This window comes from Myotis nattereri (genome assembly GCF_964212035.1).
Source record: "Myotis nattereri genome assembly, chromosome: 19".
Lineage (NCBI taxonomy): Eukaryota > Metazoa > Chordata > Mammalia > Chiroptera > Vespertilionidae > Myotis > Myotis nattereri.
The window spans coordinates 26,096,206-26,114,008 of record NC_138095.1 but is presented as its reverse complement, the minus strand read 5'-3'; the positions used below and the strand labels follow the sequence as shown (position 1 = coordinate 26,114,008).

The 17,803-nt window shown below is 42.9% G+C and overlaps 1 protein-coding gene across 1 annotated transcript in view; it reads right to left on the bottom strand.

Moving 5' to 3' along the window:
• DEPDC5 (DEP domain containing 5, GATOR1 subcomplex subunit) overlaps positions 1-17,803 on the bottom strand; it is a 63,481-nt gene that overhangs the window by 44,055 nt on the left and 1,623 nt on the right. Inside the window, exons 3-14 of the mRNA XM_081113541.1 lie at positions 15,035-15,122; positions 14,200-14,246; positions 13,003-13,088; positions 12,082-12,165; positions 10,685-10,734; positions 8,565-8,634; positions 6,632-6,710; positions 5,660-5,721; positions 3,316-3,385; positions 2,946-3,018; positions 1,776-1,879; positions 1,191-1,265 (exon numbers count right to left, since the gene is read on the bottom strand). Of these exons, the coding sequence (XP_080969667.1) occupies positions 1,191-1,265; positions 1,776-1,879; positions 2,946-3,018; positions 3,316-3,385; positions 5,660-5,721; positions 6,632-6,710; positions 8,565-8,634; positions 10,685-10,734; positions 12,082-12,165; positions 13,003-13,088; positions 14,200-14,246; positions 15,035-15,122 (888 nt within the window). The remainder of the gene's footprint in view (positions 1-1,190; positions 1,266-1,775; positions 1,880-2,945; positions 3,019-3,315; positions 3,386-5,659; positions 5,722-6,631; positions 6,711-8,564; positions 8,635-10,684; positions 10,735-12,081; positions 12,166-13,002; positions 13,089-14,199; positions 14,247-15,034; positions 15,123-17,803) is intronic.

The following is a 17,803-nucleotide window of genomic DNA, read 5'->3' as shown; positions in this document are numbered from 1 at the left end:
CTGGCCTGCAGAATGAAGGTTCCCAGATTTGATTCTGGTCAAGGGCACATGCCTGGGGTTGCAGGATCAATCCCTAGTAGGGGGCGTGCAGGAGGCAGTCCGTCAGTGATTCTCCCTCATCATTGATGTTTCTCTCTCCTCTCCCCCTCCCTTCCTCTCTGAAATCAATAAAAATATATATTTTTAAAAACAGAATCAAATACTAATTTCGGATAATATTTAAAAGAGATGGGCCAGAACCAAAAGTTAATTTTTATTTCTGGCCTGTGAAATTCTCACTATGGAAAATCAGTGATATCCAAATATGACAGAAGCCTCATTAATAAAAGACCCCAGGCTCTGGAATGCCCAGCGCCCGAGTGCAGGCCGTGGGAGGGTGATATGCACAGTGAAGTGCCCACACAGGGTCCCTTCCACCACTGGTCGGCGCCAGACAGATGCCTAACCGGGGCTGGTCCGATCAGATGCTCTCTGCTGGGAACGTGGAATTCGGAACAGAGGGCAGAGCCGGGGTTGCTGGGACATGAACACAGTTCGAGGAATTCCTGCCGCTGCGCTTCCCAGAGCCACCCTCATCCCCACATTCTTCGACATGGGGTTCAGGCCTTTCTCGGCTGCCCCACTGAGCCCCTGTACCTGTAGAGTAAATTTCCCTTTTTGTTTAAATGAATTTAGGAGGTTTCTGGTATTTGCAAACTAACACAGGAATGTAGGGACAAACATCAGGAAGAAATCCCGCCACGCTCTTAACGGCCGCTCTCGGAAGGAGCCTGACAGTGGCGGGCAGGGGAGAATTTCTTCACTATCCCTCTCCATGACTTGAATTCTAGGCACACAGGCCACTTTTATAATTTTTTTAAAAAGTTGATTGAAAAAATTGCCTAGGAGCAGCTGAGGGCTGGGGTGAAAAGGAGTAAGAATATAGTTTAGTAAAACAAAGAGCCAAGAGGATCCCCCAGCGCTTTACTCTGAGGTTACCCTGAGAAACAGATGAGAACAGCAAGTTAAGTTCCCAGCAGGAGACCTAAGAGCTACATTCTGGCCGTCAGAAGTTAATGCTCTCAATTAATTGGGGGGGTAGGTAGTGTGAACATCACCAACCAGGCCTGGGTCTTTGGCATCGATACAGAGAAGTTCAGAGTCATGCGGTCAGCAGGATGCCTGCTCACGGTGGCGCTGAACTCACTCACCATTGAAGGACAGGTTGATGGCCTCTAGGTAGTTCCCTTGTGCTGAGGTAGAATTGTCTCCTGGAGGGAAGCCCTCTGAAGCGAGAGACACAAGAGAGGGAAAACAGCTCATGAGAAAGTCTTGTAAAGCAAGTGGCAGGTGCCTGGCTCCACAGGACACCCCACACCCTGCAGTGGGGACATTATTGAACCTACTGCATGTGTAATGAACAATCGGACCCAACCAGAAGCAGAAACCTGGGCCCACTGGCTCAGTGATTGAGCATCAACCTAGGAACCAGGAGGTCACGGTTCGATTCCCGGCCAGGGCACGTGCCCAGGTTGCAGGCTCGATCCCCAGTGTGGGGCGTGTAAGAGGCAGCTGATCCATGGTTCTCTCTCATCGTTGGTGTTTCTATCTCTCCCTCTCCCTTTTCCTACCTCTCTGAAATCAAGAAAAAATATATATATATTTTTTAAAGAAACCTGATGGAAGCAGAAACTACACACAGCACTGGAAGGGGAACAAGCATGAACCTCTTCTTCCCCCAACCTCGTCCTACACCTCTCTTCCCCGCTGCACCTTCTACCCCATGGCTGCAGTACCTGCCTGTTCCAGTCGCACCAACACTGGATACTGGATAAAGAGCTTTTTAATGGTCACCAGGAGTGACGTCCACTCTTCTCTCCTCTCATTCTGCACCACCACTCTGAAAGGAGCATCATCATGAAACAGATATCAGCCAACTACTACTCACAGGACAGCAGGTCCCTTAGAGGGTTGTAAGGAAAGAAGATAGGTGGGATTCCCAAAGTTAGGGAACTTTATCATACAATTATAAGTGATAAAGTCAAGTACATTTAACAAATATTAACAAAGAAATGTAATCATGTCAATAGCCACATAGATTGAAATGAAGAAAATATTTTAAAATTGCCTTGGCCTGGCTGGTGTTGCTTAGTGGTTACAGTATCAGCTCACACACCTAAGGGCTATGGGTTTGATTCCCAGTTAAGGGCATGTACCTGACTACTGACTCAGATTCTCCATTACGTCAACACTTGGTGGGAGGGAGGGAAGAAAGGGGATATTGCTTAAGGAGACCAAAAAAAAAGTTGTTTTGGAGACAATTAAGGAAATCTGAATATGTACTAGATATCGGATAATACTATAGAATTATTATTAATTTTGTTAAAGGTGATTATGATAAAAAAAAATTGTGGCTATATATGTGACTACACTGTGATTACACATGGAAATGCCCTTACTCTTGAGATATGCAGAGGAACAAAATGTTATAATATCTGTAATTTACTCTCAAACATAATTTAGCCACAAAAGGAACAGATGAAGCTAATATAACAACTGTTAAAACCAGGCGTTGGGTATATGGGTTCATTATATTACTCATTCTCTTCTGCAAGTTTGAAATATTTCCCACAAAAAGTTTGGGGAGTCGTAAGGCAGTGTGGTATCCTAGACTGGCCTGTGGAACAACAGAGTACGTAAATGGAAAACTGGTGAAACTGAGAAAAGTCTGAAGCTCAGTGAATAGCAATGTTCTTGCAGTTTTGACCAATGGACCTTGGTTATGACACGTTAACAGAGAAAACTGGGGGAAGGGTATATGGGAACTCTCTAGATTATCTGTGCAACTTCTCTGTAAACCTAAAATTACTCCAAAATACAAAGGTTAATTTAAAAAAAACAAAAGTTAGGAAAGAAACCACCAAGAAACAAAGAGAGGGGTTTCTAGTGAAGGACCCAAAACATACTTATAAAAGTCTTCATAGAATCGCCCCTTGTGATCCTGCCGAACCGAGGCTCGGTTTACCTCGGGAAATTCATCTGAAACAGAGAAAGCGAAGATGAGACTGAAAAGAGAGGCTCAGTTCCTCTGCTCCCATGTTTCTGGGTTGAAATCTGCATCACGAAAATAAATAAATACCATGACGTGTCTATGAAGTCGGTTTAAGATGAATCACAGCCCACAGACTTCCTGCACCTGCTAAAGGACTGTGCTATTTGCCACTTTACCGACCACAGACCAGGAAGGGTGAGGAAGATGGAGCAGAGCAAAGGGAAAGAAGATAACAAGGAATGAATGAGCTTAACAAAAAAGAACTAGGAGAAAGACGTACTCACCAAGCGATTTTGCATCATAGAAAGTTCTAGAAAATAGGACCACTGTCACTTCATGACTACAGTTCTTCTCCTAGGCATGAGTAGAGAAAAAGAAGGCTCAGGTTTATTCCATGTCCTTCGCATGAAGCAGCCCGCATGGACGCAGCATTCTCAGTGCTAGGAGGCATGGTGGGTAGTACAGTCTCAGATAACATCAGGTAATTACAGGTTGCACAAGGCGAGGCGATGAAGAGAGCGCTCCTGGATTCAGCCCTGGCGCTGAGACTTACCACGACGTGACCCTGGGCAAGTTACCTAAAGCTCCAGGCACGTGGTAAATGCTTTGAAAGCTGCAAATCACCAAAAAAAGTGGAGGTCCCTGCCTCCCAGCTCTTGATTTGGCATGAAATAGACCAGCCCAGTGTCTAAGGATTATGGTATTTATATCTGTGTCAGTGCTATTGTTTTTTAAAAATAATTTTTATTGCCGAAACCGGTTTTGCTCAGTGGATAGAGCGTCGGCCTGCGGACTGAAAGGTCCCAGGTTCGATTCCGGTCAAGGGCATGTACCTGGGTTGCGGGCATATCCCCAGTAGATGTGCAGGAGGCAGCTGATCGATGTTTCTCTCTCATCGATGTTTCTAACTCTCTATCTCTCTCCCTTCCTCTCTGTAAAAAATCAATAAAATATATTTTTTTAAAAAATAATAATTTTTATTGATTTCAGGGAGGAAGGGAGAGGGAGAGAGAGAAACATCAATGAGGAGAGAGAATCATGGATCGGCTGCCTCCTGCACGCCCCCTACTGGGGATTGAGCTCGCAGCCTGGGCATGTACCCTGACCAGGAATTGAACCGTGACCTCCTGGTTCATAGATCAATGCTCAACCCCTGAGCCACACCAGCCAGGCAGTGTTTTCTAATTTCTACATACGTGCAGTTTAGGGAACGTGAACAGAACTGCTGGTGGTGGATGTGAGACTCAAAGACACCCCCACATCCTGTCACTGTTATAGGATGAGGACGGGGGGCTGCTTGAGAGGCAGGGGTTGAAGCCAAGGCAATGCATTCCCTTTGGACTGGGATAGGGACTAGTGAGAAGAAGCACTCCCATGCAGCCTGGAGACCAATGTTCTGGAAGTGGAGTGTTTACAGGTGGCATGAAATTTGGCTTGCAACAAGGAGCCCGCCTTCCAGGTCCAAACTCAAAAGTAAACAACATTCTAGCCCCTAAAATGTATAGTTAAAATAATAATAATAATAATAATAATAATAAATGTATGGTTAGCTGCTGTTTCAAATACATATATCCAACCTCCATAAGTTCTCTGAGGGCAAGCATTATATTTCTATTTTCTTTAACCTTCAGAGCTGGAGGACATTTTCCCTATGTTGCTGAGGAAAGAGGATGAGATTTAGATTACATTGAGACCCAGACCCTACTGAGACCTGGCTATGTGCAGCTAATTTAAAACACATTGTGAGTTAGTGACTATTATCTCCAATCTATAGATAAGAGAACGGAGGCTCAGAGAGACTGAATTCTTCTCAAATATAAAGAAGGTAAGCAGAGCAGAACCATAATTTGAAACCCAGTCTATTCGAATCCAGACTCCATGCTCTTTTCTGCTACAGGTGTGACCTCAAATATTTCTTTTTAACAAATTTTTTTATTTATTGATTTGAGAGGGGGGGGGCATAGATTTGTTGTTCCACTTGTGCATTCACTGGTTACTTCTTGGATATGCCCTGACCGGTGGTCAAACCCACAACCATGGCATCTCGGGACGACGCTCTAATCAACCCAGCTACCGGCCAGGGCCACTGTTTCTTTTTCTTACGTTGTTGTTCTGGCTAGAACTTCTAGGGCAGGGGTGGGCAAACTTTTTGACTCGAGGGCCACAATGGGTTCTTAAACTGGACCGGAGGGCCGGAACAAAAGCATGGATGGAGTGTTTGTGTGAACTACTATAAATTCAAAGTAAACATCATTACATAAAAGGGTACGGTCTTTTTTAGTTTTATTCATTTCAAACGGGCCGGATCCGGCCAGCGGGCCATAGTTTGCCCACGGCTGTTCTAGGACAATGTTGAAAACTAGTGGTGACAGCAGGCACCCTTATACTGTTCCTGATCTTAAGGGGGAAAGTTATCAGTCTTTCCACAGTGGGTATATTAACTATGGGTTTTTCATAAATGCTTTTTACAATGTCAAGGTGATTAAAGTAATTTAAGTTGAGTCTCATCAACTTAGGCTTTAGCTAAGATACCCCAATTAAATACAGTTTAATAGAAACAGTGTATTTTTTAAATCTGCATTGAAAAACATTTGCTCGATGAGACTGAGTGCATAAGGGGAAACATACCTTCCACTTGGTAAAGAGATCGGCAAGGAAACCATTCACAGCTTTCTCAAAATACAGATCCCCTGAAAAGGAACAAGAAGAGGGTGAGGACAATCTGTCATTCTTGCTGACAATTACTTCTCTCAGTAAAGCCGCAGGAATGGGACTAGTCCAAGAGAAGGTGGGTTCTGCTATGTTCTCAACCGAGATCATAAAAGCCAGACATACGAAAGGGGTTTCAACCTAGACTTTCCATGGGGTCAAACTCAGCATTCACCTCACTGAGTGAGAGGCCATGGCTTCGAGGTAAAATGCAAGATTGGAAAAGCTCTGACGACTGGAAAATACGGTGGGTCTTCAAAATGAGAGAACCATCTGATTTCCAAACATGACCATGTTCACAGGGATGCTTGCAGTTCGTTAGATGATCAGGTGGACCCTGGGCATTCGCTGAATGACCATTGTCAGTTCCTGCTGTTTTTGAGTGATTTTGACGACCCGCAGGAATAGAGGAATTTATAATTTTATAAAACACAAATCCGAATTGCGTGCACCATGAAGCTGGTGTGTCGGACACGGTATCCACACTGCCTAGCACCTTTACTGTTCTCTACTTGCGTCGTCGTTCTAATAAAATGAGATTTCTGGGATGATAGGACGAGAAATGAAAGATAGCGAAGAAAGTATTGGTTCACAGAGTCACTCTCTCTATGACTTTTGACCCTATAGTCACAGGACAATTAAAGATCTATTGGCATTGAGTGTTTGTGCTTTAGTTTATCTTTTTGTTTACCTTTTAACGCTTTGCCACATGTCATGTAATTCAGTATATGGAAAATATAAAAATTGTTTGTTCTAGCATTTGAGAATTTGTAAAAATCCCAGGGACACGTCGTGAGAGAATGTCAAGGGCTTACTGTCAATGATAACAACTTGGGAGAAACCAGAAACTTCTCCCCATTAGCAGTGACAGCCAGCATTTAGGGACAGTACCATAAATATCAAAATCCCACATTTCACAGCTCATCTGAATAAATATGTAAACCATAGCCGACGTAGAACGGAACACCACCTGAAATAAACGAAAACATGACTGCATTAGAAAAGCAATGATGTAGAGTTTCGGCTCGCCATTCTTGGTGAACTCAGAGGTTTTTAGCATAGTCACAATGTTACGCAACCATCAGCACTAATGCCAGGACATTTTATCACTCCGAAAAGAAACACATCCCCACTAGCAGTTACTCCCTCCTACCCTCTTCCGTGTCTCTGTGGATTTGTCTCTCGTGAACACCTCTCATAAATGGCATCATACAATCTGTGGCCTTTTCTAACTGGTTCCTCTCACTTAGCATAATGTTTTCAAGGTTCAGCATGAATCATCACTTCCTTTTTTTTTTTTTTTAAATCCTCACCGGAGGATATTGTTCTGTTGATTTTTAGGGAGAGTGGAAAAGAGAGGGAAAGACAGAGAGAAATATTGATGTGAGAGAAACACATGATTGGATGCCTCCTGCAGAAGCCCCGATTAGGGTCCGGGCTGGGGAGGAGCCTGCAACTGAGGTATGTGCTCTTGACTGGGATCGAACCCGAGACCTTTCGGTCCACAGGCCAACGCTCTAACCACTGAACCTAGAGCCAAACCGGCTAGGGCTCATTCTTTTTTTATTGAATAACCTTCTATCGTATGGCTATACCATACTGTGTTTATCTACTCATCAGCTGATGGGCATTCCTGGTTGTTTCCACTTTTTGCTATGTGAATAATTCCGCTACAAACATTTGTGTGCAAGTTTTTGTGTGAACACATATTTTCAATTCTATCGGGCATGTACCTGCGAGTGTAATGGCTGGGTCATTTGGTGATTCTACATCTAACCTTTGGAGGAACCGCCAAATTGTTCCACAGTGGCCGCAACATGTTACATTCACCCCGGGAGTGTGTGCAGGTTCTAATTTTTCCCCATCCTCTCTAACACTTGTCAATTTCCTTTTTAAAATTTTTTATCGTAGGCATCCTAGTGAGTTTGAGGTGGTAGCTCAGTAGGGTTTTGACTGACATTTCCCTAATGACTAATGATATAGAACATCTTTTCATGTGTTTATTGGTCAATTGGGCTGTTTATCTTCCTTTTTTAAAGGGAATTAATCAGCCTTAACTGGTTTGGCTCAGTAGATGGAACGCTGGGCTGCGGACTGAAGGATCCCAGGTTCGACTCCGGTCAAGGGCATGTACCTTGGTTGTGGGCACATCCCCAGTAGAGGGTGTGCAGGAGGCAGCTGACCGATGTTTCTAACTCTCTATCCCTCTCCCTTCCTCTCTGTAAAAAAATCAATAAAATATATTTAAAAAAAAAATAAAGTGAATTAGTCATTTACTATATTTGAGTCTCTTTCAAAGATACTTTAAAATGTCCTAGTTAATGTCGATTATAACTTTTTCTATCATATTTTAATATTTATGTAGATATATAGTCATATTAATGTTGCCATTCTTAACTTAGAATTTGGGTTTTTTTTTATTATTTTATTATTAAAAGTTCAAACATACAAAAACTTTTTTTAAAAATCATACAGCAACCACCCACATACCCACCACCTAAATCCTATACTGAACATGCCACCCATCACCATCTGGCCATCCCTCGCCATCTATCAATCAACCCACCGTATTTTTTCTATATAAAAATAACTTATAGACATTAATACTCCCTCTCTTTTTATGTTTGCTACTTCTAAAAATTTGGAGGCTGGAAAACCAGGTACTTGAACCGGTTATAAAGTTTATCTAACAGCAGAGGGCCTTGTGCCACTCATTATCAAGTTTTTGCTTGTTTCTCTGTTTTGTTTTTTATTTCAGGCCTTAGACATCACGATACAGGGAAACGAAACCAAAAAAAACCCAAAAACATGTTCTCCATCTTACCCTGGTATCTTCACTGATATAACCACACATGACCTTCTCATTCTTGACCCACAGCTCACCAGCCTGTGCCCTGAGAGGAGGAACACACACACAAGTTACTGCAAATCTTACATGAATCGTGAAGACACGGTGCTGGCTTCAGGGCGGCTCACTCTACTCTGTTACTTCTACCCAAGTGACCTGGCCAGCTACGGATTTCCAGAGATAGTGCCATGGACGGATGACACAACATGAGGAATTCCTAGAGCATGCTGTATATGCACAACAGGAACTCTTAATCTGAGCGTCCACAGACAGCACGTGGGTCTAAAAAAGGGGGTCCAGGGAAGCCATGAACCCTCTCCAGTGATGCAAATTTTGTTCTGGGCAGAGTACTGCAGCTTCTGTCAAATCTTACAAGGGTCCGTATGTCACAAAAAAACAACAAAGAAGCACTGATGAGCATTTCTGCTAATCCCAGTTTTAACACAGTCAGTCTCAACAGAAACAAAATCCATCTAAATATCAGGATTAGAAGATAGGCAGTTAGAAGGCAAGAAGGGACAGAGGCCCTATACCCGTGGTCGGCAAACTGCGGCTCATGAGCCACATGCGGCTCTTTGGCCCCTTGAGTGTGGCTCTTCCTAAGCCTTAGGAGTACCCTAATTAAGTTAATAATAGTGTACCTACCTATATAGTTTAAAAAATTTGGCTCTCAAAAGAAATTTCAATCGTTGTACTGTTGACATTTGGCTCTGTTGACTAATGAGTTTGCCGACCACTGCCCTATACAATGGAGGCCATTCTAGTGAATAATTTTCATGGCAACTTGCTATTGTGTTTTGGGGGCTTGTTGTTTTCTCCTCTGCCACTTGTTAAGACTGTAAAATGGGTAGAACAGTGAAAGAACACGGCCTTTAGCACTGACCAGCCCGGAGGGCAACCAATCAATGTTCCTCTCCCACATGATGTTTTTCTCTCTCTCTCTAAAAAAAAAAAAATCAGTGGAAAATATCCTCAGGTCTTATGAGTCAAAACAAACCCAAGACAGCCCAGCCAGTATGCGCAGTGGTTGCGCGTCCAATTTATGGCTGAATCATAAAACATCCCTTTTTGGGGGAAAAAAATTCCCTTACCCTTTTTTTCTTTCCCAATTAAGTAGTTCAGACCAATCAAACAGCCCTAGTTGCTGGTATAAAAGTTCTTTTCAAAATGATCCTGGCTAATAAATGTAGAAAGAATGACTGAATTAGAAAACCACCATCTCACAACAATTGTCAATGGATAAAACCATTAGGTAAAAAGTTGATGGGGAATTTCAGACTTCATCACTGGAGCCCACCTGTCAACCTTAACATGATTAAGTGAGCCAACCAGGTGCAAATATGCTTGTACGTGTGCAACAAATTTCAGGAAAGACACGGTGTCTTCTAAGGAAAAGGATTATATATTTCATTATACACATCTTTGTACCGACAGCTTTATTATGTAGAAGTCTGCTTTTTTAATTTAAAGGGGGGGGGGTCCTCTTCTAAACAAAGTGAAATATAGAAATAACTTTAATAAATCAAGAGTAATTCAATACAGTTAAAAAGGCAGAACTAGCCCCAGCCAGTTTGGCTCAGTGGATAGGGCGTTGGCCTGTGGACTGAAGAGTCCTGAGTTTGATTTCGGTCAAGGGCACATGCCTAGGTTGCAGGCTCAATCCCTAGTGGGGCGGGGGGGGCGGGGGGGGGGTGTGCAGGAGGCAGCTGATCCATGATTCTCTCCCATCATTAATGTTTCTCTCTCTCTCTCCCTCTCGCTTCCTCTATGAAATCAATAAAAATATGTATTTTTTAAAAAAGAAGGTTTGATTAAGTATGTTCACCTGAGGCTTTTTCCAATTCTAAAGTTATGAGTCTAGACCTCCTTTGTTACCGAACACCAGGTGGCTTCAGCAGCTGCCAGAACCCTGGTGCATTTGGGGGGGGGGGGGGGGGTTGGTTTGTTTTAGCCAGAAGAGAACCTAACATTTTAAACTATGGCGTATTTCATTATAGGAACAGCCATAGGCCTCAAATGCTGTCTGCAGCCCCATGGCTGCATTACATCATGCTCCCACTGACTAGCCGATAAGTCGAGAGTCATGTAATACCTACCTGATGCCAGCAAATTCCACCTTCTGAGTGATGTAGGCGCATGTGCTGACCTAAGGGAAGAAGGGAAGGTTTAACAATACATCGAGGGGGTAAAAGGTCATCAAGAAAGGCTCCTGGCTGTCTCATCCCTCCTAACAACCCCAAGTTCAATTAGCCTGGGAGTAACAGCTTTATAGGAAAGCCTGCTGGGGCAGGTCCAACAGCAGGGTCTTAAGAGTTTGGCAAGTACAGACAATAGTAAAGACCAGTTGGATAAGCAGCCAGCTTCACGATATACTTATCCTCACATGTTTGCATGCGTACCTAAATTTACATACTCACTTAAATATAGAACATTTCGTTCCCATGTTAGCTCTCATTTCGGAAAATAGAACCCTCCTTCTATCATTGAAAATGAGCAAAGAGCGCCAGCCAGTTTGGTTCCGGTCAAGGTCACGGACCTTGGTTGCAGGCTCGATCCCCGGCCCTGGTTGGGGCATGTGCAGGAGGCAACCAATTGTTGTGTCTCTCTCTCACATCGATGTTTCTTTCTCTCTGTCTCTCACCCTCCCTTCCACTCTCTCTGAAAATCAATGAAATAATATCCTCAGGTGAGGATTAACAAAAAACAAAACAAAACCAAAAAAAAAAACGAGCAAAGATTTTTTTCTGAAAATATGCACTGCATGGAAATTCTACCCGTAATTTGTTGTTTCATAATACTAAGAAAAATCCAATAAGGAGAATTTTCAGCACCAGCTCACAATTTTTTCATCATTTTAGGTGGAAAACATAAATTAAAGATAAAATAAGGAAAGTGGGAGGAGGGTACGGCAAAAGCAGTCTGACCTGGAAGCAGTGAGGTCTGGCTTTTAGCTCAGTGCTGACTGCTTCCCAGCCTTCTGGTCTCAGCCAATCACCTAACGTCTCAATCTGTTTTCACATCTAAAAATTGGGGGTAATAAATAGCTGTCCACAAGGAGGGCATGTGAGGTGCAAATGAAATCAAGGGAAAATATGAAAACTAGAGTTTTATTCAAATGTCAAATAATATTATAATTTCCCATTCAAACCAAAAATGCAGAGTAAAACTCTCTGATAATAGACAAGAAAAACAAAGCTATAAAAAAAAAAAAATGGAAAGAAGGAACTATGAAAAAGCCCTGGCCAGTGTGGCTCTGTTGGTTGGAGCCCCTTCCCAGCACTAGAAGGTCGCAGGTCCGATTCCCAGAAGAAAAGAAAACACGATGAAAAGTAATGGAGGAAGATACAGACAATGTTCCCAATAATTGTCCGTGATGCTGCAATTTGAAATGACTGTAAGCTCTTCTCCCTTACTGGATCCTCTAATCTCTATGAGAACATGGATTATTAATATAATATAAAAAGGCACAGACTTTTAAAAAATCGTATCTTACCAAACTTTTCTTTAGTCTCCACATATCCCCACGGCCAATATATTGATCCTTAAAGGTGAGCTCCACTAGATCAAGGGTCACATCCTAGAAAAGACAATCAGACATCTCCCTCTGCATCCTTCTGCCTCACTTCACGGGCATAAGATAATGCCCGTCACATGGGGACGCCTTTTGGCAAAAAAGAAACTACTGGAAGACCATCCAATAGCAGCACCATGACACACAGGTTTTATCCTGCCAACAACGGTTTCCGAGAACAGGTGATGAGTCTGTAACAGAGGCTATAGGAGCTGAATCACGGTTAAGTGCAAAGAGCACCAGAGTGCTAGTTCTGGGTTTCAGGTTTTTCCTCTTGTGATTGACTGCACTGGGGTGCCACTGCTTAACAAAATTATACACAATTCCACAGTACATCACCTGTACACTCTATTGTGTTGTTTTAGTCTTAATTCTGACACACAAGTATGACATCGAGGTTTGTGTTTTATTTCCCTAGATAATGTCAATAATACCTTCTAGAAGATTTTTACCTAATATAGCATTGTTTCTAGAAGTGCGAGACTAGAAAGAAAATTTAGTATTTTAATAGAAAACTTTACTTGTAGCTTCACGAACACACACAGATTATCTAGACACAAAATCTTTAAAAAGGGAGGAGAAAAAAAATATATATATATATATACACACACATACATAAATGTTTTTTTAAAAGACTCCATCCTTATAGAAAGAGGGGCAAAAAAGGGGGGGCATTTTAAATGCAACTTACATACTACCTATAATCTAAATAACCTACATGTGACTGCGTATTTCATAGTCTAACACTATACATAAGTAGCTCATTATTTCCTTAGAGGCCTAACCTAGAGGAAGGGTGCTAATCATCTCAGAAAGATATTCAAGCCCAGAACAAAGACATACCTTAGGGTCCACGACATTCACATAGACATCTTGATAAGGTCTTAGACGAAACACTTGGGTCACGGTCTGGTCCACACTGATAGTTTCTGAAACAGAGAAGAAATCTAGTGATACAGTCTGGAAAAAAGCAGGTACATATATTGTAATCCATAAATACTCAGACGTTCAGGAAGCAACACAACTGACCCTCTGCCATGGACGAGCCATGTTCTCTGCCTACTAGGAGCTTAAAATTTAGAATTCTCTGCTTTTCAGATGACACAAGCAGATAAAGACTTGAGCCCAAGCAATTAAAAAGTGAGAGAGAAAAAGAGATAAGACACACAGAGGAAAATAATTTAAGAAGCAACATAAAAAAGTTTTAAAAAAAAAAGCTCAAAGAGCTGTGAAAATTCAGACGAGGAAGAGTCCTTTCTTATTGGGAATGAAGTAGTAATGGTCGCTCGGAAAGAAACCAACTCCACAATCAGTCCTGGGGCGAGCAGGAGGCAGCCGATCAATGGTCTTCTCTCATCGTTGATGTTTCTCTCTCTCTCTCTCTCTCTCTCTCTCTCTCTCTCTCTCTCTCTCTCCTCTCTCTCTCTCTCTCTCTCTCCCTTCCTCTCTGAAATCAATAAAAATATATTTTAAAAAAACGGAAAGAATAAACGAAAGCATATTTTGCAACAACCACTTTGGAGTTAAGTGTAAAGCTTCACCTCTTCAGATTAATTTCCTCCTGAACTAGATTAAGACTGTTTCTTCAGTGCCCGATGCTGACAAGTGCGATTCACGGACAGTTTCGATAGCGGACCATTTCTTAAGAGATAACACAATAAGGAGAGAAGTACTGTGCCCTCATTCCTGAGATTGTAAAGAGAGGTTTCTTGCCCTAACCGGTTTGGCTCAGTGGTCAGAGCGTTGGCCTCAGGGACTGAAGGGTTGAGGGTTCGATTCCAGACAAGGGCATGTATCTGGGTAGCAGGCTCAATCCCCGGGGCAGGTGCCGGAGGCAACCAATTAATGTGTCTCTTTCACATTGATCTCTCTCTCTCTCCCCCCCTCCCTTCCACTCTCTCTAAAAAAAAAAATCAGTGGAAAAAATAACCCCTGGTGAGGATTAACAAAAAACAAAAAGAGAGAGAGAGAAGTTTCCTGCAGTGTCTGGGATAGTAGAGTATAAAAATCTTAGAGAAGAAAGATGGAACTTTTTCTTACCTTTCTGTAAATCTTCCTTAAGTGACTTGACTTGCAAAAGCAGAGGGCTGGGGGAAAAAAGCAACAAAAAGATGGGATGCTATAAGCAGTAACTAACTAGCTTTCTTCATGCAACCCCCTCTAAAAGGTAAACAAACGACTCTGGACATATTGTAACTTGCAGCACAACAAAGTAATCCTGCACCCGCACTCAAGGAAATGGAAAAGTGCTACAGAATGTTTCTCTCTCTCTTTTTAAAATCTTTATTGTTGAAAGTATTACATAGGTCCTCCTCCCTCCCTTCCTCCCCCACCCCCCAATTGATCTTTTCCAGCCTGCCAGAATTTTTCATAGAGTTGTCAATTCGGCTTCAAAAACAGAAAGAATGGTCCTGGCCAGTGTGCTCAGTGGTTAGAATGTTGGCTGGTGCACCAAAGTGTCGAGAGTTCAATTTCCAGTTAAGGACACATACCTGGGTTGCAGGTTCAATCCCTGGCCCTAGTTGGGGCTTGTGCAGGAGGCAACCAATCGATGCCCGCTTCTCTCTCTCTCTCTCTCTCTCTCTCTCTCTCTCTCTCCCCTCCCTCCCTTCCACTCTCTCTAAAAATCAATGGGAAAAAATGTCCTCGGGTGAGGATTAATAACAAAAACAGAAAGAATGAAAAAAAAAAAACAACAAAAAAAAACCCAGGAAGAATGCACCACTTTGTAAAAGATTATGGGCTTACCGAATCCTAGAGGCAGGAGCATTTTTATCCCAAGGCAAAGAGCTGTCTTGCCCGCCAAGCCCCTTAAACAAAATCTCATCTGGAAACAGCCGCCAGTCAGCTCCCTTGACCCCAGTCAGGTACTCACCTGTACTCATCGTTGGGGTGAGCAATCTCCACAATGTCTCCAAGCTTGATGTGAGGAAACACTTTGGGGTTCATGACCAGCTCATCATCTGAAAGACAATTCGGCAGTCCCAAGCAGGAAACACACTCACGTGAGTGACAGGTGTGGTGCGTGTTCTCACACTGGGTCCTCGCCACCCCCTCGGGCGGGTATGACCGGGCAATTCCTTATATTTATCCACAATGATGCAAAGGTACTGTCTTCATACGTCCCTCACAATAAATCTTTGGATCTAGCAGAAATGAGGATATACCCTAGAACAGGTTAGGGGTAAACAGCTAGTAACAGCACAGCCAGGACTGATGACTGCCTAGGCCAGAGCTCCGTCTACCTAACGCCCACCACCTCTCATATGTCATGAAAGTCAAGCCAAATAAAATGGGCTTCGGAGGGCAGCATCTGATCAGGGAAAAAGCTTCCGATACCATTCACATTAGGATCCAAAGAGACCCTTAAAATAAAGGGCGGACATGGTTTCATGCTTTGTTTGGGAGAGAACTCTTGCAAATACAACATACTCAAAGCCATAAAGATGGGAGTGATTTTTTTTTTTTCTCTTTTGATATTTCGGGAAAGACATGGCCTTTAACTAAGCTAAAATCATGACAAATAAGTATATCTAAATTTCAAACATAATCAGATCCAATCAAAATTCAGCCTGGGAACCAAAGCACTGGGTTAATCCCAAATTTTATTATATATATATATATATAGTTATTTTTTAAATTGATTTTAGAGAGGAAGGGAGAAAGAGAAAGAAACATCCATGTGAGAAAGAATCATCGACTGGCTGCCTCCCACATGCATCCCAACCAGGGGGATCAAGCCCATCACCTGGGCATGTGCCCAGGTGGGGAATCAAACCAGCAACCAACCTTTCAGTGCATGGGACAATGTTCAAACAACTGAGCTACACCGGCCAGGGCTTCTGTGTTTCCATTGACAGTTTCCATTGACAGTTTTATGCCAAATCCTCTGTTTTATGACAGTTTTGCCCCAACGTCCACAGTCCGAATGAAGTTCCCTGAGCATGCATTCCTTCTGCTTCACGTTATCATTTCCTTTTTGCTCCTCTGTCTCTTCAAGCTGAATGCCCCTCAGGGACAAGGGACCTTATCATGCTCATAACCTTTATGTTTGGCACAGGTGTGCACCTGAGAATGGTTGGATGTGTTTTTATTTATCATCCTACAGGAAACGGGTACAGCACCTAGCTACCTGGGCCTCGTCAACAGGAAAAAGCAGACCTGTATGCATCGTATCTACTACCACATAGGGTGGGGCACAAGTAGGTTTCCAGGTGTTCGTGTGGAAAATAATACAAAAATTAATAAGTAATAACACAAGAATAAACTCTGTGTTTCATGTACTCACAACTGGACACCTACTTTTGCCCCACCCTGTTGCCTCCGTCCCTCTACCAAAAGTGATTTGTGTTGGCTGTTCAGTTCTACTTCCCCCATGTTTAGACAGCATCAGCCGCACGCCAAGAATAATGTTAACCACAGAGGGTGAGTTTTAGCAGAAGTTGTTGTAAGTATAGCAATGCCTGGTTATCCTGGTCCTGGTCATGACAGTGGCTACATTTATGGAGTTGCACTAACAAGCCTGGTGTTTTGCTAAATACTTTCCATACGTTACCTAACTTGACCTCCACACCTTATGACAGAGAAACTAATGTTTTTCCACCCGGCCGGCGTGGCTCATTGGTTGAGCATCAACCTATGAACCAGGAGGTCATGGCTCGATTCCCAGTCAGGACACATGCCTGGCTTGCAGGCTCCATCCTCATTGCGGAGCATGCAGGAGGTAGCCGATCAGTGGTTCTCTCTCATCATTGGTGTTTTTATCTCTCTCTCCCTCTCCCTTCCTCTCTGAAATCAATAAAAACTATACTAAAAAACAATAACAAAAACATGATTGTTTTTCCTTTTTGGGCAGCCCTTGCCTTTGGAGCAAATGCATACTAAAATACAATTTTAAAACAACTCATTGTGTTGTTAATTCCAATTGCTGAAGCAAATAAGGTTGTTAAGACAGAAGAGAAAATTATTTATTTAGCAAAAAAATCATATTACTAAGTGTCATCCTCTGCTGCAGATGTATAGACTCAGGTGCTCAGAGAAAAGACATAAGGCCCGTGGATGTGTAGATACGATAAACCAGGGCCTGGCCAGGGCCACAGGGAAAGTCAGAGGCTGAGCTGACACTCTGGATTCTGGTTAGCGCGGGACAACACGCCGTATTTCTGCCCCTTCTCACATGGCCTCAGAGCCATGCAAAGCTTCATGCTTTGATCATACCTGTCTCATGCACATCTGCTATTTCTCTCTCATTGAATGTAAGTTTCTCTTTTCTGCCAAACCAGTGCAGGCTGATTTAACACCCTTCAGTTTAACAAATGAAAGGTGTTAATTGGTAATATTCACAATGTTCCTTAAAAGTCAGAATGCAGACCAAGCCGGTTTGGCTCAGCCTGCGGACTGAGGGGTCCCAGGTTCGATTCTGGTCAAGGGCATGTACCTTGGTTGTGGGCACATCCCCAGTGGGGGGTGTGCAGGAGGCAGCTGATCGATGTTTCTAACTCTCTATCCCTTTCCCTTCCTCTCTGTAAAAAAATCAATTAAATATATTAAAAAAAAAAAAGTCAGTGCAGCCTGGCTGGTATTGCTCAGTGGTTGAGCATTGACCTACAAACCAGCAGGTCACAGTTCAATTCCTGGTCAGCCT